The 21,924-nt window shown below is 42.9% G+C and overlaps 1 protein-coding gene across 6 annotated transcripts; it reads left to right on the forward strand.

The window, feature by feature from the left end:
* Positions 1-206: 206 nt before the first annotated feature.
* LOC135511997 (BTB/POZ domain-containing protein KCTD5-like) lies at positions 207-13,557 on the forward strand. Of its 6 annotated transcripts, none has more exons than XR_010451356.1 (7): positions 207-810; positions 6,537-6,645; positions 7,350-7,441; positions 7,931-8,077; positions 9,137-9,262; positions 10,254-10,367; positions 13,419-13,557. XR_010451356.1 is itself a non-coding variant. In XM_064933554.1 (7 exons), exons 1-6 carry the CDS (start codon positions 457-459, stop codon positions 10,331-10,333), a joined length of 903 nt encoding a protein of 300 aa, XP_064789626.1. In that variant the 5' UTR covers positions 208-456; the 3' UTR covers positions 10,334-10,367; positions 13,419-13,557. The 6 variants fall into 6 exon arrangements, 5 of the variants coding, with proteins under 5 accessions (XP_064789626.1, XP_064789627.1, XP_064789628.1 ...); XM_064933554.1 differs by having other exon boundaries at positions 208-810; positions 10,259-10,367; XM_064933555.1 differs by having other exon boundaries at positions 208-810; positions 7,934-8,077; positions 10,259-10,367.
* The last annotated feature ends 8,367 nt before the right edge of the window (positions 13,558-21,924 follow it).

A 21,924-nucleotide genomic window follows, 5' to 3' on the forward strand; every position in this document is an offset into this window, starting at 1 on the left:
GCTAATTAGCATGTTCGAATCTGAGAGTAAATAGAGCCAAATATATTGATAAAAGTAACTTTGCTAGAGAGATTTGCATCATTATCAAAACGTCACGCCAGGGTAAGCTTACACGAAACTCATCCCTTGTTTTAAGTGTTTCTAAAATCCCCTATGGGAAAATGAATGGTGGAAAAACGTTTGGAACCATTTCCCTGTTTGACCGATAGGTTTTATGGGTATTATGACACCTACACTGTGGGGCTCTGTGAAGGAATACAAAAATGAAGGTGCCTTGGCTCGTTGGCTTCAAAACAGCGTCCTCTGTTCGTAATCTGTGTGTATATATATACATCGTTGGGCGGAGCTCGAGACAACGAGGTACACTGTTTCTCAACAAGTGTTGTTGAGAAAGAGAGGAACATTGACGGCGGTGGGTACGCACGCACGCTATTGCATACATTGCTATTTTTCCTAATGGCAACGAAGGAAAAAAGGAAATCGATGCCGCAGGCTGTATCAGCAATCTACTCGTTGCCGACACCTCAGTGCTACAATAACAACAATAATAATAATAACAACAACAATAACAATCGAGGCAGCGAGGTAAGCGAGAATACGACCACCTCAAGCGCTACCGAATCAAGTGGACCGGAAACGCACATCATCGGGAACGGTTGTGGAGTCAATCCAACAGTGGGAAATAACGGGAAATGGGTCCGTTTGAACGTCGGCGGTACAGTATTCCTCACAACGCGGCATACCCTACTCAAAGAACAGACTTCCTTTCTCTATCGGCTCTGTCAACAAAAGGACTTGCATTCGGACACGGTAAGAAGATAATTGATCAAGCGCTTGTCTTCGCTTTGATCAAGATGACATCCGAATCTGATAAGGCAAGACGAATGAGTGAATGGTACCCCCATCAGATATGGCTCTGGTACTGCAATGACAAGTGGGTCAGGTGGATGTGCAAGTGCTGCCTCATTCAGGCCTGTGTAGCGTGTCTATACTCGAACACCTGTTACCTCGGGTCGGATTTTCGGGACTAGAGGGGTGGTGGCGTAGTATTTTCAAAAATCTACATGTATACAGTGCCTTCAGAAGGTATTCACACCTCTTAGTTATGTTACAGTCTAAATTAATATTGCATTGAATTGAGATTTTGTGTCACTGGCCTGTACAGAATAACCCATAATGTCAAAGTGGAATTGTGTTTTTAGAAATGTTTACAAATTAATTAAATGAAAAGCTGAAATGTCTTTAGTAAAAATATGCTTAACAAGTCACATAATACATTGCATGGACTCACTTTGTGTGCAATAATAGTGTTTAACATTATTTTTGAATGTTTACCTCATCTCTGTACCCCACACAACAATTATCTGTCGGTCCCTCATTCCAGCAGTGAATTTCACACACAGATTCAACCACAAAGACCAAGGAGAATTTCCAATGCCTCGTAAAGAAGGGCACCTATTGGTAGATGGGTAACATTTAATATCCCTTTGAGCATGGTGAAGTTGTTTATTACACTTTGGATGGCATATTAACACACTCAGTCACTACAAACATGCAACTGCTCGGGATTTCACCATGAGTTTAATGGCTGATAGGAGAAAACTAGGGGATAGATCAACAATGTAGTTACTCCACAATACTAACCTCAATGACAAAAGGAGGAAACCTGTACAGAATACAAATATTCCAAAACATGCATCCTGTTTGCAGTAAGAAACTAAAGTAAAACTGCAAAAAAAAATGCAAAGAATTGAACTTTATGTCCTGAATTCAAAGTGGTATGTTTGGAGCAAATCCAACCTAACACATCACTGAGTACCACTCTTTATATTTTCAAGCATAGCGGTGGCTGCATCATGTTATGGGAAGGCTCGTCATCGGCAAGGACCAGGAATTTTTCTATGATAAAAAGAATAATAATAGAACTAAGCACAGGCAAAATCCTAGAGGAAAACGTTATTTCAGTCTGCTTTCCAACAGACACTGCGAGACAAATTCACCTTTCAGCAGGACAATAACCGATAACACAAGGCCAAATATACACTGGAGTTGCTTACCAAGACGACATTGAATATTCCTGAGTGGCATAGCTACGGTTTCGACTTAAGTCGTATTGAAAATCTATGGCAAGACTTGAAAATGGATGTCTAGCAATGATCAACAACCAACTTGACAGAGTTTATATTGCAAATATTGTACAATCCAGGTGTGCAAAACTCTTAGAGACTAACATGTATTGACTCGGGTGTGAATACTTATGTAAATGAGATCTCTTTTTAATTTTCAATAAATGTGCAAACCTTTCTAAAAATATGTTTTTACTTTGTCATTATGGGGTATTGTGTGTAGATGGGTGAGATTTGTAAAACATTTTTTGAATCCATTTTGAATTCCATCTGTAACACAACAGAATGTGGAATAAGTCAAAACGTATGAATACTTTCTGAAGGCTCTGTAGGTTGTCAACATGTGACTGATCTGTTCATGAAATACCATACATCACTAATGCAGTAGGAGTGTATAATATGATTCATTTCAGAGTGACTGTCTATTCTTTCTGTCTGTTTGTAGCCTATGATTACAGATGGTCTCGTCCCTTGGCCACATGCTTAACCCAGTGTTGTACTGTTAATTGACTGGCTCCTGCACCAGTGGCCACAATGAATAGATGAGGCGCATCGTCTTTGTGTGTGACCTTTTATTTTTCTAACTTGATCACTAATAATCAGATCAATTTGAGTGCTCTTCTTGACCATTGATGGCCTGATCAATTCTACCCTGCTCTCCTCCACATCTAGATGTGGTTAGTTTATTTCAGACATTAGGCTGGATATGAGTCAAGCAAGACCTGATGAGACATTTGATATGTACCCTAGCCTACCACGCAAAGGCACGATGGGTTTATTTTCCCTGGTTGACACAGACATGCTCAGGAAAGTGACGTCTTAAGCCTTGTACCTTCCTTCTCAATCCTATCCCCACCACCTTCTTCAAAACAGTGCAAGCTATAGTTCATCACTCCCTGTTCATATGCACTTTCCCCACTGCAGTAATAACTGCTATGGTGAAACCCGTTCTGAAGAAGAGTCATCTAGATTCTTCAGCTATTAGCAATTTTTGGCCTATTTCCAACCTTACATTCTTAAGTAAAATTCTGTGGAAATTGGTTTTCAAACAGCTAAATTATTTTTTTACAGTGCCAACTATTTTAGAAGAATTCCAATCTGGTTTTTGTGCCTACAACAGCACAGGGAAAGCCTTAGTTAAAATGGTAAATGATCTTAGAGCCAACACAGATGCCAAACAGCTCTCTGTCCTTGTACTCTTGGATTTATGCGCTGCATTTGACACTTTTGGCCACGATGTCCTTCTGGACAAACTCTGAAGTGGCTTAGCCTCTCTGATCCAGTTCTAAATTGGTTTAGGAGCTATTTAACTGGTCAAGAGTTTTTTTTTTGTCACCCTTGGTGAACATAACTCAGAGAAAGTCTATCATGTGGCGTTACACCAGGTTCCATTTTGGGTCCGGTTAAGTTTATGTATGTTACCCCTCATTTTAGATTCTGACCAAAATAGCTTTTTACCACCTGAGGAACATTGCCAAGATGTGGCCGTTTCTATCTCAGGCTGATACAAAGAGGCTCATCCATGCTTTTATTACAAGCAGGTTTGACTACTGTAATGCTCTCCTGTCTGGTCTACCCAAGAAAGACATTGGTCAACTGCAAAATGCACAGAATGCTGCAGCACGGGTACTGACCAAGACCAGACAGAGAGCACACATTACACCGGTTTTAAAGTCTCTGCACTAGCTGCCTGTGAGTTTTAGAATTCATTTTAAGATTTTTCTATTGGTTTTTAAATCAATCCATGATTGTGCACCCCAATACATGTCAGACATGCTTTTAAGTTGTGTACCCAGTATGTCCCTCAGGTCCTCTGGAACTGGCCTTTTAACTTTCCCAAAGACAAGGACCAAGAGTCATGGAGAGGCAGCCTTTAATTATTATGCCCCCAGCCTCTGGAATAGCCTGCCAGAGAACCTGAGGGGGCCAAAACTGTGATCTTAAAACACACCTTTTTAGCTTTGCTTTTCCTTAGGGTGCTTTTTAATCTTTCAGTTTTTATTGTTCTACTTTCTTTTTTTATCCTCTTATGTTTGTTGTATAGTAAATGTTTCTGCTTATTTCTATTTTCTCCTGTGAAGTGCAAGCTATATAAATAAAGCTTGATTTGATTAGTGCACTAATGTATGTCCATGAGTGTCGCTTCACCTCTCCTTCCTCTCTCACTCTGGTTTCAGTTATTGTTTTCTCGTTAGAATAAGTCAAATGATTGTATGAGACAAACAACACCCCTGTTTTCCTAACAGGTATTTCCTGTGGGACCCAGTGAGGCCCCCATAGGGACCTGGAACTAGGCTAGGCAAACTGTGTAGTTCCTTGGGAAAACGCTGGGTAAACCATTAGCACACCAGGTGAGGGTTGACTTTTCCGTGACGGCTATTTAATAGGCCGACCGGTGGCGCTGTGGCTGAACAAACAGGACAGGAAATACAGAGAGAGAGTAGATCATTTATTATCTTCACCCTCGCTGTGTGCATGTGCGTTCATGTTTCATTCATAGCAATGGTACTGAGAAATTCTGGTGTTGTCATCATACATGACAACAGTGCAGGAGGCGTCACTGCAGTCCCTGGTTCGAATCCAGGCTGAATCTCATCCAGCTGTGATTGGGAGTCCCATAGGGCGGCGCACAATTGTCCCAGCATCGTCCATGTTTGGCCGGGGTAGGCCGTCATTGTAAATAAGAATTTGTTCTTTACTGACTTGCCTAGATAAATAAAGATTACATTTAAAAAATAATTAAAAAAAAAACATACTGTCATGTCCAATGAGGAGGTGTCTGTCTGTCTGTCCTCAACTGCAGTTGCTCTGGGTTGTCTCTCCCTGTCCCTGTCCAGCCCCCTTTTCCCCAGCACCTCTTCTTCTGCCCTTGTCTATCTCCCCTTTATCTCCCTCACCCTCATCCATTCTCCAGTGTCTGCCAGCTCTCGTCAACAGTCCATTCTCCTTTTCTCTGCCTGGCTCCCAAGTCTCATCTTCTTTCAACTGAGTGCCTCACTTAAACCTCCATCCCTCAGGCCCATCTCGCTCTCTCGCCATCTCTCTCACTCTGATCTGATCTGCAGGCTCTCATTCTTTAAGCAATGAGGAAAGGGCCTTCCACAAAGTTGGAAGTACAGAATCATCTAGAATGTCATTGTATGCTGTAGCATTAAGATTTCCCTTCACTGTAACTAAGGGGTCTAGCCCGAACCATGAAAAACTGCCCCAGACCATTAGTCTTCCTCCACCTAACTTTACAGTTTGCACTATGCATTAGGGCAGGTAGCGTTCTCCTGGCATCCGCCAAACTCAAATTTGTCCGTCGGACTGCCAGATGCGTGATTAATCACTCCAGAGAACACGTTTTCACTGCGCGTTTCCAGTCCAGTGGCGGCGAGCTTTACACCACTCCAGCCGACGCTTGGCATTGGCAATGGTGATCTTAGGCTTGTGTGCTCAGCCATGGAAACCTATTTCATGCAGCTCCAGACTAAAAGTTATTGTGCTGACGTTGCTTCTAGAGGCAGTTTGGAACTCGGTAGTGAGTGTTGCAACCGAGGACAGACGATTTTTATGCGCTTCAGCACTCGGCAGTCACATTCTGTGAGCTTGTGTGGCCTACGACTTCGGGGCTAAGACGTTGCTCCTAGATGTTTCCACTTCACAATAACAGCACTTACAGTGGACCGGGGCAACTCTAGCAGGGCAGAAATGTGACTAACCGACTTGTTGGAAAGGCGGCATCCTATGACGGTGCCACATTGAATGTCACTGAGCTCTTTAGTAAGGCCATTCTACTGCCAATGATTGTCTATGGAGATTGCATGGCTGTATGCTGAAATAGCCAAATCCATTCATTTGAAGGGGCATCCACAGACTTTTGTATATATAGTTCTCTCTTTCTGCTCTTCTGCTAGCTCACTCCACTCTGTTCCTGTTCCTCAATCCCTCTCTCCGATTCTCCTCTTTTTGAAATCCTTGGCCTCTCTCTCATCTCTCTGCCTCCCCCTCTCTTTCGTGTGTCTCTGTGTTTGAGAATGGGTGCCTGGGGCTGGTTGAGTAATCGTCAGGAAGGGAGCGCTCTATGGAGATGCTGTAAAGGCACTGGCAGGCCGTCAGCCAAAAAGGGGCCAGGCCATGTGAATGTAACAGGCTCTCTCTCCAACTCTCTCTCTTCTCTCCATGTCTCTGTGCTACTCTCTTCATTCTTAGCCCCTATCTCTCTCTACCCCCCCCATCCCTAGGCTGTAAGAGGGACTCAATCACTAATTATCGTCCTTCTCAACAAAAGAGGACTTTTGCTGTTAGTGTATAACTGGTGGGGGTTTCAATCCTACATATTGACCAAAACCGAATAGACTAGAATAGCACTTAATATTGATCTCCTATTCATACTAGTAATTCCTATGGTTCTCTCCTCTACTGTAGGATGAGACAGGGGCCTATGTGATAGACAGAGACCCCACCTACTTTGGCCCCATCCTCAACTACCTGCGACACGGCAAACTAGTCTACAACAAGGAGTTGGCTGAAGAAGGTACTGGATTACGTTTGGTATTTTTTGACATGTACTACATAATGTGTTATGCCATTTTAATGCATTGTAAGACTAGCAATAAGCATGCAGCAGTGGTGTGTGGGTAAAAATCACTGGGGAAGCCAGAAAAAAGCCATACTTCAACCTATGTGTTGTGATAATTGAGTAGCTTTCTCTATAACCTGTTAGTTCATATTCCTTGACACCGTGATATATAGGTCTAAGGCCGAGACAATAAGAAGATAGTGGCAGAATAAATTCAACCACACCTTTGTTTCATCACACCCGGAGAGCAACCTCTTTCCGGCAACGTCTACAAAGCATATTGCATGTAACAAACAGTTACATTATCTACGACATGGCCAATCAAGTAATGTTGCAGACGTTTTCGGACCACTAAACAACTATTGATTTAGAATTACGTGAGTTACCCAAGTCAAACATTTCAACATCATCTAATAACCTATGCTTAGTCTAAGACAGTTAAACAAATATATATATATATATATCATATATATTTCACCTTTATTTAACCAGGTAGGCTAGTTGAGAACAAGTTCTACCAAAAACACAAAAACACTACCAAAAACAATTTAGTCCAATCAAGATAAGTATGATTCAGTTGTCCATGGTTCTGATTTCTCTGTCTCTCCGTCTCTCTCTCTGTCTCTCTGTCTGGTCTGGTCTTGTCTTGTCTCTCCCAGGTGTGTTGGAGGAGGCTGAGTTCTACAACATCACTCCTCTGATCAAACTGATCAAGGAGCGGATCCTGGAGCGGGACTGTAAAGTCACACAGGTCAAACACACACACTGTACATAAGCGGCCGAGATATACACAAATACAAGATGGCTACAGGTTAAAACAACAGACTCACACCCAGTGCTTTGTGCAGAAAGTTCTGCCATTTTTCCCTCTGTATTTTCTAGTATATTCCACCCATCCCCTCTGTCCTGTCTAAATGATGTCTCCTCTCTAGTATTTCTGTTATGTATCTTTCTATCTTCCTCTCTCTGTATTATACAGTTATACACTGCCCCTTGGCTACACACACACACACACACTGCCTCCCTCTACCCCCTCTTTTTCACCCACCACCCCTGTAGCTCTCCCTGTCCTCTTTTTTTATCTGCCTTTCCTTTCCTTACAAACACCTATCACCTTCTCCAACTTTTGACTACTCTGTCTTACTCTCTCTCTCTCAGCAGATGCCTCCTAAGCAAGTGTACTGAGTGTTGCAGTGTTTACATATCTCTCTCTCCACACTTCTCTCTCTCCGTCTATCAGCAGGTGCCTCCTAAACATGTGTACCGGGTGTTGCAGTGCCAGGAGGAGGAGCTGACTCAGATGGTTTCCACCATGTCGGACGGCTGGAAGTTTGAGCAGGTCAGCGTACGCACCTGCAGAAAGCCCCGCACTGGACTGCTCTGGACTGTGGGTTGGACTCGCTGCTCCTCTGCTCTACCACCCTCCCAACCAATCAACTCCTTTCCTGCTCTCTGTTAGCCAATCAGATCCTCAGAGGAAGACCAATCAGAAACCAAGGCCCAGTCCTAATCTGCTCACAAAGACAGCCTCCTTTTCACATTTCCATCCCCTCAGAAGAAGACTGATCTAAACAGACATGTTGTTGCAAACACAGACCAGTGATCATAAGGGGAAGGAGATGCAAAAAGGATGCGGAGCTAAGGAAGTTCCAATAGAAGCTACCATATGTTGGCACATTGACAGTTTAGTAAAGAGTATTGAGTGATGCTGTAATGCTAAACATTGCCGTCACTGTGACAGGGTGTACAGTTCAGTCTCACTGCCCGTAGTTGTAGTGCTGCTAAGCTGTCCTTCTCATCTGTCCCTGCTCTCTGCATGAGCATCCATGGACTTACCTGCTGTGATATGGGGCCATCTCTCGTGCTCTCTCCTCTCTCTCCTCTCTCTCTCCTCTCTCCTCTCTCTCTCTCTCCTCTCTCCGTGTGTGTGACTCACTCACTCTCTCTCTCTCCTCTCTCTCTCTCCTCTCCGTGTGTGTGACTCACTCTCTCTCTCTCTCTCCTCTCTCTCTCTCTCTCATCTCTCTCTCTCTCCTCTCTCCGTGTGTGTGACTCACTCACTCTCTCCTCTCTCTCTCCTCTCTCCTCTCTCCGTGTGTGTGACTCACTCTCTCTCTCTCTCTCTCCTCTCTCTCTCTCCTCTCTCCGTGTGTGTGACTCACTCACTCTCTCTCTCTCCTCTCTCTCTCTCCTCTCTCCGTGTGAGTGACTCACTCTCTCTCTCTCCTCTCTCTCTCCTCTCTCCATGTGTGTGACTCACTCTCTCTCTCTCTCTCCTCTCTCTCTCTGTGTGTGTGACTTGCTCGCTGTCTCTCCTCTCTCTCTCTCTCTCCGTGTGTGTGACTCACTCGCTCTCTCTCTCTCCTGTCTCTCTCTCCGGGTGTGTGACTCACTCGCTCTCTCTCTCTTCTCTCTCTCTCTCTCTCTCCGTGTGTGCGTGTGGTAGATGGTGAACATTGGTTCGTCATACAGCTATGGGACAGAGGACCAGGCAGAGTTTCTTTGTGTGGTGTCCAAGGAGCTACACACACCTGGCTCAGGCCTGGGCACTGAACAGAGCCACAAGACCAAGGTGAGACTGACACACAGGAAACACACATGGGTACACATGCGTCAGATAGGTGAATGGTGTACAATGTAGAAGTATATCTATCACCACCATTCACTTCGACCAAGGTCTGAAGTAGCAGGATATGGATCTGTCCCTGTGTGACATTTCTCCTCATCCAAGATGATCTCAGCATCCTTTGATCTTAGTCTCGGCATTCTCCACTCAAACACTCCAAATGTCCATTTAAATTGGATACCAATTTCATGGTATCCAATTGGTAGTTAGTCTTGTCTCATCGCGGGAACTCCAGTACAGACACAGGAGAGGCAAAGGTCGAGAGCCGCGCATCCTCTGAAACACAACCCAGCCACACACTGCTTCTTGACACAATGCCTGCTTAACCCGAAAGCCAACCGCACCAATGTGTTGGAGGAAACACCGTACACCTGGCGACAGTGTCAGCGTGCACGGCTCCCGGCCTGCCACAGGAGTCGCTAACACTCGATGGGATAAGGACATCCCTGCCGCCAAACCCTCCCTTAACCCGGACAACGCTGGGCCAATTGTGCGCCGCCCCATGGGTCTTCCGGTCGCGGCCGGCTGCGAGAGAGCCTGGAATCGACCCAGGGGTGGCAGGGTAGCCTAGTGGTTAGAGCGTTGGACTAGTAACCGAAAGGTTTCATGTTCAAATCCCAGTGCTGACAAGGTACACATCTGTCGTTCTGTCCCTGAACAGGCAGTTAACCCACTGTTCCTAGGCCATCATTGAAAATAAGAATTTGTTCTTAACTGACTTGCCTAGTTAAATAAAGGTAAAATAAATCTCTAGTGGCACAGCCTTAGACCTCTGTGCCACTCGGGAGGCAACACTCCAAATGTCATACACACACACACATCTCCCAAATGTAATTCACAAGCACATTCACTCTATCATCCATATGTTCTCTCTCCATGATACATCAATCTGTTCATTATTTTTTGTCATTTTTTATTCTCCACATTTTTATTCGAGGGAAGGCTTCAGAGGTGCAGGATGAGGAGGAGGAGGGAGGAGAGAGAAATACCACCCTGAATGAGTGCATAAAGGAATGACAGTCTTGTGTCAATGTTCCAAGGACATGAATGGGTGAGGATCCATACTAGTGTTGTTGGCTGGTGGTGCTGGTAGCAGTAGTAGACAGTGTGATCAAAAGGAATCCAGGGCTATTTCACAGCATGGCATTCCCTTACCTCAAACTCCACACAGTAACCAAAGGCCAAGGATGGACTAACTTTAAAAAAAAATAAAAAAAATAAATTTTTACAATATGTAGAGAAAAAAGCAGGCCTTGAACTTTTGCTCCCCGTCAAAAACAGTTGGCTTCTGTTTGTTTGAAATACTAATTGTGATGCCAGAGAGCTTGATATTCCCCTGGGGCCTTAGTGTCCTGGGACATGATCTGTTCAGCGGCATAACCCAGCTGATGATGAGCTCGTCTCCCTAGGACGATGGGTTGCCTCTCACATGAACAATGCCCTAGTTGCCTGTTACGAACCCCTTTAGCCCTGCAGTCTAGGGGGGATGGAAACGAGACCCGTAACATATCTCATGCAAATCACCCCAGTGAAAAGGTAACAGTGAGAACAAACAAAAAAACACAGACAATATAAAATCTACCGTCAAACACTTCAGGTTTATTTTAAACACACGGTAATGGGGTGTGGGGAAAAAGGGGCTGAGCTGGACCCATGGAAAGAAATAATATACACTGCTCAAAATAATAAAGGGAACACTTAAACAACATAATGTAACTCCAAGTCAATCACACTTCTGTGAAATCAAACTGTCCACTTAGGAAGCAACACTGATTGACAACAAATTTCACATGCTGTTGTGCAAATGTAATAGACAACAGGTGGAAATTATAGGCATTTAGCAAGACACCCCCAATAAAGGAGTGGTTCTGCAGGTGGGGACCACAGACCACTTCTCAGTTCCTATGCTTCCTGGCTGATGTTTTGGTCACTTTTGAATGCTGGCGGTGCTTTCACTCTAGTGGTAGCATGAGACGGAGTCTACAACCCACACAAGTGGCTCAGGTAGTGCAGCTCATCTAGGAAGGCACATCAATGCGAGCTGTGGCAAGAAGGTTTGCTGTGTCTGTCAGCGTAGTGCCCAGAGCATGGAGGGGCTACCAGGAGACAGGTTCACACTGAGCACATGCGACAGACGTGACAGAGTCTGGAGACGCCATGGAGAACGTTCTGCCTGCAACATCCTCCAGCATGACCGGTTTGGAGGTGGGTCAGTCATGGTGTGGGGTGGCATTTCTTTGGGGGGCTGCACAGCCCTCCATGTGCTCGCCAGAGGTAGCCTGACTGCCATTAGGTACCGAGATGAGATCCTCAGACCCCTTGTGAGACCATATGCTGGTGCGGTTGGCCCTGGGTTCCTCCTAATGCAAGACAATGCTAGACCTCATGTGGCTGGAGTGTGTCAGCAGTTCCTGCAAGAGGAAGGCATTGATGCTATAGACTGGCCCGCCTGTTCCCCAGACCTGAATCCAATTGAGCACATCTGGGACATCATGTCTCGCTCCATCCACAGACTGTCCAGGAGTTGGCGGATGCTTTAGTCCAGGTCTGGGAGGAGATCCCTCAGGGGACCATCCGCCACCTCATCAGGAGCATGCCCAGGCATTGTAGGGAGGTCATACAGGCACGTGGAGGCTACACACACTACTGAGCCTCATTTTGACTTGTTTTAAGGACATTACATCAAAGTTGGATCAGCCTGTAGTGTGGTTTTCCACTTTAATTTTGAGTGTGACTCCAAATCCAGACATCCATGGGTTGATACATTTGATTTCCATTGATAATTTGTATGATTTTGTTGTCAGCACATTCAACTATGTAAAGAAAGAAGTATTTAATAAGAATATTTCATTCATTCAGATCTTGGATGTGTTATTTTAGTGTTACCTTTATTTTTTGAGCAGTGTATATCCAAACAAACTCCTAAGCTAGTCTAGCCTGCTTTAAGAACAGCTGGCTAACTAACCAGTTCTAACTAGGTTATTTAGACACTGTTTTCCTATGGATAATGTAGGCCCATGGGTGACATGGCTGGTTATTCCCTTTTCCCACCAACAAACAGTCATACACCATAACAATATAATACTCACAGATAACGGAAAAGGTGACATGTAGGTGCAAGAACTAAAGAGAGATCTCCAGAGAGAACTGATTGGGATACTTTTAAACCAAGGGAAAGGGGATGTGATTGGGTAATGAAAAAGGAGCAGGTGTGTTTTCAGTGGCGACTGATTAGTGACACCTGTGAAGGAAAGAAAACAAATGCACACACACAGGATACCTGTATCCGTAACATTGCCTCTCACATGAACAATGCCCTAGATGCCTCTCACATGAACAATGCCCTAGATGCCTCTCACATGAACAATGCCCTAGATGCCTCTCACATGAACAATGCCCTAGATGCCCTTCACATGAACAATGCCCTAGATGCCTCTCACATGAACAATGCCCTAGATGCCTCTCACATGAACAATGCCCTAGATGCCTCTCGCATGAACAATGTCCTAGATGCCTCTCACATGAACAATGCCCTAGATGCCCTTCACATGAACAATGCCCTAGATGCCTCTCACATGAACAATGCCCTAGATGCCTCTCACATGAACAATGTCCTAGATCTGGGATATCCAAGACTAATAATGAGCTGACGCTGCTGTGCTGCCACTGATCCAAACCCTCTCCAAAAGGTCTCTCATTACCAATGCAATGACATGGAATAGCCCTGACCTTTTGTGTAATAGTGGTATGAGTGTATTTTACAGTTCACATACACACACACCATTTTCCTTGTAGAAGTGTAAAGGGGACATAGTTTGGGAAAACTGCACAAAGTTTAGCTGCTGCGTTTTTTGTTTATCCAAACACCAATCAAGCAAGCGTATGTTGTTGTTTTCCATCCACAACAAGGGGACACACACTATTACTGTCACCATCGTCACCTTCAGCATCAAACATGCCATTTCTGTGAGAAGATTGTTTCCCATGTTGTCCAATCCAAGCTGATCCACAACTTGAAATGTTTCTCAATATTGTGATGGGTTATATGAACATGATAATCTGTCTTTAAAGATGGTTTCTCCTTTCTCTGCTTGTCTTCCAGCTTTTTCACATGCATGGATCCCGGATGTACTAGAGAGAAATGTATTTTTTTAGCTTGACATTCCATTATGTGTTTGTTTATATATGTTGTATTGTTGCTTTGGGGGAAAAAAAAACTACCAATAAATGCTCAAACATTATTTTCAAATATTATTGAAGCATAAGCAAAATTGTCCTTCACGCCAACATTTCAAATTGTGAGAGACCGATATGTTAGTAAAAGCATTTTGTATAAATATCATTTTAAAATGTATTTTAGTTCTAATCACCACTGAAGTCATGGCAGTGAATGAATCTTAGTCAAATAGATCTGACCAAAAACAATGGTTGAAAAGCACTGCAAATCAATGTCCTCAACCAAATATGAAAAAGGGTATGAAATTCACACATGGAATATGATTCCTAAGTAAGTTGTTATTGTTTAGACTGGTTCTCACTGGTCTGATGCTTTATACAGTAGTGAGACATGGGCCTGTGGTGCGTCTGACATTTAGTGAGATTTATACAGAAAGACAGACGGACATCAACTATCTGGCCACAGTCAGCAACACACACACACACACACACACTCTCACTCACACTCTCCCCCGATTTCTCAATTCAATTTCAATTCAAATAAGAGGCTTAATTGGCATGGGAAACATGTTTACATTGCCAAAGCAAGTGAAATAGATATGAACAATAAGTTAACAGTAAACATTACATTCACAAAAGTTCCAAAAGAATAGAGACATTTCAAATGTCATTGTCTATATACAGTGCTGTAATGTTGTGCAAATAGTTCAAGTACAAAAGGGAAAATAAATAAACATAAATATTGGTTGTATTTACAATGGTGTTTGTTCATCACTGGTTGCCCTTTTCTTGTGTCAACAGGTCACAAATATTGCTGCTGTGATTGCACACTGTGGTATTTCACCCAATAGATATGGGAGTTTATCAAATTGGATTTTTTTTCTAATTCTATGTGGGTCTGTGTAATCTGGGGAAAATATGTGTCTCTAATATGGTCATACATTTGGCAGGAGGTTAGGAAGTGCAGCTCAGTTTCCATCTCATTTTGTGAGAGGTGTGCACATAGGCAGACCTGGCTTCCAAGAGAAGACAAGGTATTCTGGCACTGTGTACTCTGTTTAGGGCCAAATAGCATTCTAGTTTGCTCAGTTTTTTTTGTCAATTCTTTCCAATGTGTCAAGTAATTATCTTTTTGTTTTCTCATGATTTGGTTGGGCCTAATTGTGTTGCTGTCCTGGGGTTCTGTGGAGTCTGTGTTTGTGAACAGAGCCCCAGAACCAGCTTGCTAAGGGGGCTCTTCTCCAGGTTCATCACTCTGGTAATGGCTTTGTTATGGAAGGTTTGGGAATCACTTCCTTTTAGGTGGTTGTATAATTGAACTGCTCTTTTCTGGATTTGGATCATTAGCGGGCATTGGCGTCTTTTCTGCTCTGCATGCATTACCTGGTGTTTTATGTTGTACACAGAGGATATTTTTAGCAGAATTCTACATGCAAAGTCTCAATTTGGTGCTCATCCCATTTTGTGAATTTTTGGTTTGTGAGTGGATCCCAGACCTCACAACCATAAAGAGCAATGTCTCTATGTTTTTGGTTGGACAGGTTTCTCAATTTCTTTCTTAAGTTTTTACATTCTTCATCAAACCATTTTTCACTGTTGTTAATTTTCTTAGGTTGTTCGCTTGAAATTTGTAGCTTTGATAGGGAAGCTGTTTAGGTTTTCTACTGCCAAGTTTACACCTTCACTATTACAGTGAAACATTTTGTCCAGGAAATTGTCTAGAAGCAATTTCATTTGTTGTTGCCTAATTGTTTTTTGGTAGATTTCCACACTATTTTCCTTCCATCGATAGCATTTATTCATTTTATTCAGTTCCTTTGGCTTTGATGCCTCATGATTGAGCATAGCTCTGTACAAGTAGAGTGTGATTTTGCTGTGATCTGATAGGGGTGTCAGTGGGTTGACTGTGAACGCTCTGAGAGACTCCGGGTTGAGGTCAGTGATAAAGTGATCTACAGTACTACTGCCAAGAGATGAGCTATAGGTGTACCTACCATAGGAGTCCCCTCGAAGCCTACCATTGACTATGTACATACCCAGCGTGCGGCAGAGCTGCAGGAGTTGTGACCCGTTTTTTGTTGTCATAGTTGTGCCTGGGGGTGGGGCATATGGGGGAGGGAATCCTGTCACCTCCAGGTAGGTGTTTGTCCCCCTGTGTGCTGAGGGTGTCCGGTTCTTGTCCAGTTCTGGCATTTAAGTCACCACAGACTAGTACATGTCCCTGGGCCTGGAAATTGTTGATCTCCCCCTCTAGGATGGAGAAGCTGTCATCGTTAAAGTATGGGAATTCTATTGGGGGATATAGGTAGCACACGAGGACATTTCCTGTTTTAACTGATTTAATAGAGTGAGTTAGGTCTGCACTATACCAAATTAGCATCCCCCTGTTTCACACCTGGTAGTTTGGTGGATGGGACTACCAGCTCTCTAACCTAGAGGGCAACCAGTAGATTTGTCTCCTTTATACCATGTTTCTTGTAGGATGACAATGTCTGTATTTACAATTTATTTTAAGTCTGGGTAAAGGCAGAAAACCTCAGACCTTGTATAATCCAGGATGATTTAGTAAAAGCTTTGTGTTCCATAGTGTCTATGGTTCCATAGTGTTTTGTGTGGTTTAGGCCCGGACCATCACAGTAGGTGTGAGCAGAGCATGTTGAGCATCTGATACATACCTCTTAGGTAGCAGGATGGGGCTTGGGCGGGTGTAATAGTGTGGGTTGAGCCTATTACTCTGCTCGCGAACTGGGCATGTGTCCTGCTGTCATTTTGAGGTCCTTGCTGCAGGGGTGGGGGGCATGGGGTGGGCAGAAGGGGCATATAGGTTGTGTCCTTGTTTTTCTTAGGGTGGTCTTGGTTGGGGTGTGGCTGGTGATGCTGTGGTCTTTGTGTAGGTCTTCTTGGTGTGGGTTCTCTTGGTGCAGGTCCTTCGGGAGGGGCTCCGTTGCTCTGTTGCTCCTGTGTGAGATGCTGGGGCTACGGTTGAGGGTGATGTCCTTGTAGAGGTGTATCTGGTCATAAAGGCTGTTCAAGTCCAGGGTGGAGTGGTGGGCCAGGTAGACATTAGCTTTTGAGGAACAGTCTCGCAAAATGCTTGCATTCACCTGCTGTATGGTGGCAGGGTGAAAGTATTTTCGTGGTAGCAGGATGGAGATAACCACTTGTGTGTTGGGGAAAGTGGAGAAAACTTTTTCAATCACTCCCTTTAGTGCTGTTGCCACCCTTTCCTGCTGGCCCTCAGGTCATTTGTGCCTGTGTGAATTATGAAGTGGCTGGAGGACCCCAGTCCGTCCTCTGACAACAGCTCCAGGGCCTAGTGTTTGGGCATCAAAGTTTAGCCACTTCGGCTGTTCTGCTGGCTTCTCTGGAGGAGTGTCCTGCTCTCTGTCACACCTCAGCTTCCTGACCTCGTCCTTCGGTGCCATGTGTTCTCTAAGTTCTCTCACGGCAGTCCGTAGAGCAGCCAGCTCTCTCGGGGGAGGGGGGGGGGGTGGACAGTTTGAAGAGGTGTGATCAGTCGTCACAGAGAGAGCGTGTTTCCTGCTGTACTCTTTCTTTGATCCCGTAAAAGTCTGCTTGTACTGCATGAGGATGCCCTGCATACAGGACTGTCCCAGTCTTGTACACGTTGACAGAGGTTGTTTTAATTTCCTTAATGTCTACTATTCTGAGTTTCCACCCTTGGCCAATACCCTCTCTCTTGACATATAGGGGTAGTGTGCTCTTACAGCACTGTGCCATGCCAGGGGATGGTCTGTTTTTATTCTATTATTCTTATTTACAATGATGGCCTACCCCGGCTAAACCCCAACCCAGATGACGCTGGGCCAATTGTGCACCGCCCTGCACCACCACACAGACACAACCGTGCTTCCTGCCGGAACATATGTGTTCCATGAGGCATGTGCATGCCAGCAGAGCAGAGCTCTCAGCCTGTTGCTCTGGCCTGACTCTAGGCCTTGGCAGGAAGAGAAAAGGGAGGTGCCTGAAAGAGGCATGCATCTAAAATGGCACCCAATTCCATATATAGTGTACTACTTTTGACCAGAGGCCATAGGTCTCTGGTCAAAAGTAGTGTACTAATTAGGGAATAGGGTGCCATTTTGGTGCAACTCTGTTCTCTGCTCATGTTGCAATGATGGGCCCTGGCACCTTGAGACCAGGCTGTTGTCATGATATTTTAAGTTAGAGCAGGGATGGGCAACTGGCAGCTGCGGATCCCTTTTGTAAGCCTGCGGATACATTTTCCGAATAATTACACAAGTGCAATTTTAGAATTTTGATTGTCATTAGAGAAAAACTGCACAGTATTTTGCTTCCGTCTGGCCACTCTACCTGATTGGTGGAGGGCTGCAGAGATTGTTGTCCTTCTGGAAGGTTCTCCCATCTCCACAGAGGAACTTTGGAGCTCTGTCAGGAGGTGACCAAGAACCTGTGACCATCTCCCCTGATTGCTCAGATTGGCTGGGCGGCCAGCTCTAGGGAGAGTCTTGGTGGTTACAAACTTCTTCAATTTAAGAATGATGGAGGCCATTGTGTTTTGGGGGACCTTCAATGCTGCAGAAATGTTTTGGTACCCTTCCCCAGATCTGTGACTCTACACGATCCTGTCTCGGGGCTCTACGGACAGTTCCTTCGAGCTCCTGGCTTGGTTTTTGCTCTGACATGCACTGTCAACTGTGGGACCTTATATAGACAGGTGTGTGCCTTTCCAAATCATGTCCAATCAATTGAATTTACCACCAGTGGACTCCAATCAAGTTGTAGGAACATCTCAAGGAGGGTGTGATGAAACAGGATGCACCTGAGCTCAATTTCAAGTCTCATAGCAAAGGGTCTGAATACTTATGTAAATCAAATATTTGTTTTTTATTTGTAATACATTTGCGAACATTTCTAAAAACCTGTTTTTGATTTGTCGTTATGGGATATTGTGTGTAGATTGAGGAAATGTTTTCATTTAAATCAATTTTAGAACAAGGCTGTAACGTAACAAAATGTAGAAAAAGTCAAGGGGTCTGAATACCTTCCGAATGCACCTTATATTAATACAGCATTTTATGAGACCTATTTCAGATGTATTTAATACAATGTTAATGAGGAGAAAAGAGAGAAGACCCTGTCAAACGTCATGCACTGGTCAAAACTGAAATCGAAGGATTTGGCACTGGCCATTATCACCTCCTAGCACATATGTAGCCCAATACTTTCACAGCCAGTAGACAGCCTGTCTCTCAAACCATCAAATACTGTAACTACAGTGATTCTAGTCTCTGCACATCAACACACCCACAGATCACCATTTGAGTTGATTTCAGTTGAAAGCTTTCATGGAGGAAATCTTGCATTTTTTTGTGCACTTGTGAGGTGTTAAGCGCTTTTGTTATCAAGGAAGAGTATGTTTTTATGGTCTTGCAGTATGGATAATTGGGTGCCTTGATTTCAAGGAGGCATCCTCAAACTCTCTGGACAGATTTATTTGAGTTGTCAATGGACTGTATAATTACGAAGCTGTTACTGAATACTGTTATTGGTTATTTATTTTCATGACCTTTGATTACTGAATACTGTTTTTGGTTATTTCTTTGAATGACATTTGATTACTGAATAATGTTGTTGGTTATTTCTTTGAATGACATTTGATTACTGAATACTGTTATTGGTTATTTATTTTCATGACCTTTGATTACTGAATACTGTTTTTGGTTATTTCTTTGAATGACATTTGATTACTGAATAATGTTGTTGGTTATTTCTTTGAATGACATTTGATTACTGAATAATGTTGTTGGTTATTTCTTTGAATGACATTTGAGTTGCATGTTTTCTTCCAGCCAATCTTAACTTGATTTTCTTCTGTATTCCATGTCTAGCCATATGCCTGGCATTTACCTCATGTTTTGATGGTGTTTCATCAGAAGACATCCCCTTTATTGAGGCTACTATAATTTGTAGTCTAATCTCAAACTGTTTTTCCAAGACATCAGAACTTGAGTTGAAAACCTGGTATTCCTCAGGATGTGGTATGTATGTACAGTGGGGCAAAAAAGTATTTAGTCAGCCACCAATTGTGCAAGTTCTCCCACTTAGAAAGATGAGAGAGGCCATAGTGGAGTTTGGAGTGTGACGGTTTGAGGTTGTGGACAGGTGTCTTTTATACGGATAACAAGTTCAAACAGGTGCCATTAATACAGGTAACGAGTGGAGGACAGAGGAGCCTAAGAAGAGGAGCCTAAGAAGAAGTTACAGGTCTGTGAGAGCCAGAAGTCTTGCTTGTTTGTAGGTGACCAAATACTTATTTTCCACCATAATTTGCAAATAAATTCATAAAAAACCTACAATGTGATTTTCTGGATTTCTTTTCTCATTTTGTCTGTCATAGTTGAAGTGTACCTATGATGAAAATTACAGGCCTCTCTCATCTTTCTAAGTGGGAGAACTTGCACAATTGGTGGCTGACTAAATACTTTTTTGCCCCACTGTATGTATGCAATGTAATGTAATGTATGTTAAACAACTATTTCTCACAACACCCACAGAAAACTAAAACATTCACACAGGTGAAGGTTGCCCAAAACATAGTGATCATGACGTATATTCATTTTTCAAACACACTATAAAAAATTCCTCAGAGCATTATCCACCCCAGAGTCCTCTGCCAGGGCCTTGGACACTGATCTGTCTAAGTTGTGTCATCAGGGACCAAATTACCTCCATACACTCCCACCCTTTTCAGCCAGCAAACATATCCAAGACTATTCTATTCTGCCAAGACATTCATTACATCTCTGGTATAGTTGATGAAGCGCTGTGGATTATAATAAATATAATTGATCCAGTTCACATTCTTATTGAGAGTGGACCACTAGAAAATACTTGACTCTAATCCTGCTAGGATCTGATTTCTTGCTTTGAACTCATCTGGCATTCTCTCTCTCTTCTACCTGGCTCTGGGTAAGGGTAAAGGGCATAATGTCATTCCCCCATACAACCACCAGATGTCAGCCCTGAGCCACTTAATCCTACTGAAATCCCTAGAGTTTAACCAGCCTGTCAGATCACTCAGTTTCTTCAGTAGTAACATTCCCTGTAACTGTGAAAGAGAAAATCTGGATGTAGTCGGCACATGGAGACACATATCACAGATCAATACAACTGTCATTGTTCAGCTGTCAAGTCTTATCTACTTTAAGAGGTATCTGTGCTGCTTATATATGTTCTTAAATATATATTTATAGATTTATACAGTAACCCTTTTCTCTCCTATCCTTCAAATATTAACTAAGCGTCTCACTATTTGGCTTTATCTAAAATCATTGATTTTAGAAAAAACATGTCTATGGTGGCAATCTCTAAAGTCCTTACATATCCTTAATCAACATATCAATAATCCTAAATCATCACAGATGTCATATATCCCTGTTAACTTTAATACTATTTAAATAAAAAACTTCTAATGGTCAAATAAAGCCAAACCAAATGCTAACCATAACAAATCCTTCCTATACTAATAAGCTCTTTCATTCAGGGGTCCACAGTATTTTATCTAACAATAACATGAGTTATCCTTAAAATCAGTTTCATCAATAATTTAATATATGTTGCATAGTGTGGGATACCTTATCTACAGTAATTTAATATCCCTAAGAACTGAAATTTATTTTAATTAATAATTTTAATGCTTATAAAATGTATTTTCCTGCCCTATTGGCTTATAATATCTCCTGTCCAAACCTCAATGTACCATATCTCCCCCTATTTATTATCGATGATAAATATGATTTTTTTCTGTAGTAATACCAAATCAATAGTAGCCCATTCAAAAACTTCACAGCCAATGTTTTAAAACAGAATCCTGAACCACTTCCTCTTTTCTCACTAGAGTTTATTTCCCCGCTCCCCATAATTTGTCCTGCCTCCTACTATAATTATGTCCAAGAGCTATAAACTCTATTATAATTAATTTACCTTAAAACTAGTATCCCAAATGACCACAAATTCATTATCCAAATGGCCCTCCCCTGAGGCTGATCAGACCACAAGAGATAGCCATGATAAGGTCAAAGGTGATACCACCCTTTTATAGTCATGTTCCATACCACAGACATTTTAAAGAACTCTTTAATCTAAACATTTTTTAAAAATCACTTGTGTAATTAAAACTCATAAAATAAAAACTCGTAAAATTCCATATGAGTGTGCCCCTTTTAAGATACATTTGCACAAAAACAAATGGAAAACTCACCAAACCCAAAGGAAATAAAAAACAAATCAAAGTTTTTTAAAAACACCAACAAATAGTCCTAACAAATGTTTTATGTGTGTGTATTTGCAAACAATGAAAAAACAAAAACTTCCAGATCCTTTTCAATTTGGTCGTTTATTGTCTCAATCTCACCCACTCTCCCCAAGATTATAGTCACAGGAAACAT

The sequence above is a fragment of the Oncorhynchus masou genome, chromosome 24 (genome assembly GCF_036934945.1).
Source record: "Oncorhynchus masou masou isolate Uvic2021 chromosome 24, UVic_Omas_1.1, whole genome shotgun sequence".
Classification (NCBI taxonomy): domain Eukaryota; kingdom Metazoa; phylum Chordata; class Actinopteri; order Salmoniformes; family Salmonidae; genus Oncorhynchus; species Oncorhynchus masou.

What these genes read in the sequence shown, in the direction of transcription:
- LOC135511997 (XM_064933554.1), top strand. Translation starts at nt 457, where the DNA reads ATGGCAACGAAGGAAAAAAGGAAATCGATGCCGCAGGCTGTATCAGCA. An exon ending in CAAGGAGTTGGCTGAAGAAG is followed by an intron (nt 6,646 to 7,349) that starts GTACTGGATTAC and finishes TGTCTCTCCCAG; the next exon opens with GTGTGTTGGAGGAGGCTGAG. An exon ending in AACAGAGCCACAAGACCAAG is followed by an intron (nt 9,263 to 10,258) that starts GTGAGACTGACA and finishes ATTCGAGGGAAG; the next exon opens with GCTTCAGAGGTGCAGGATGA.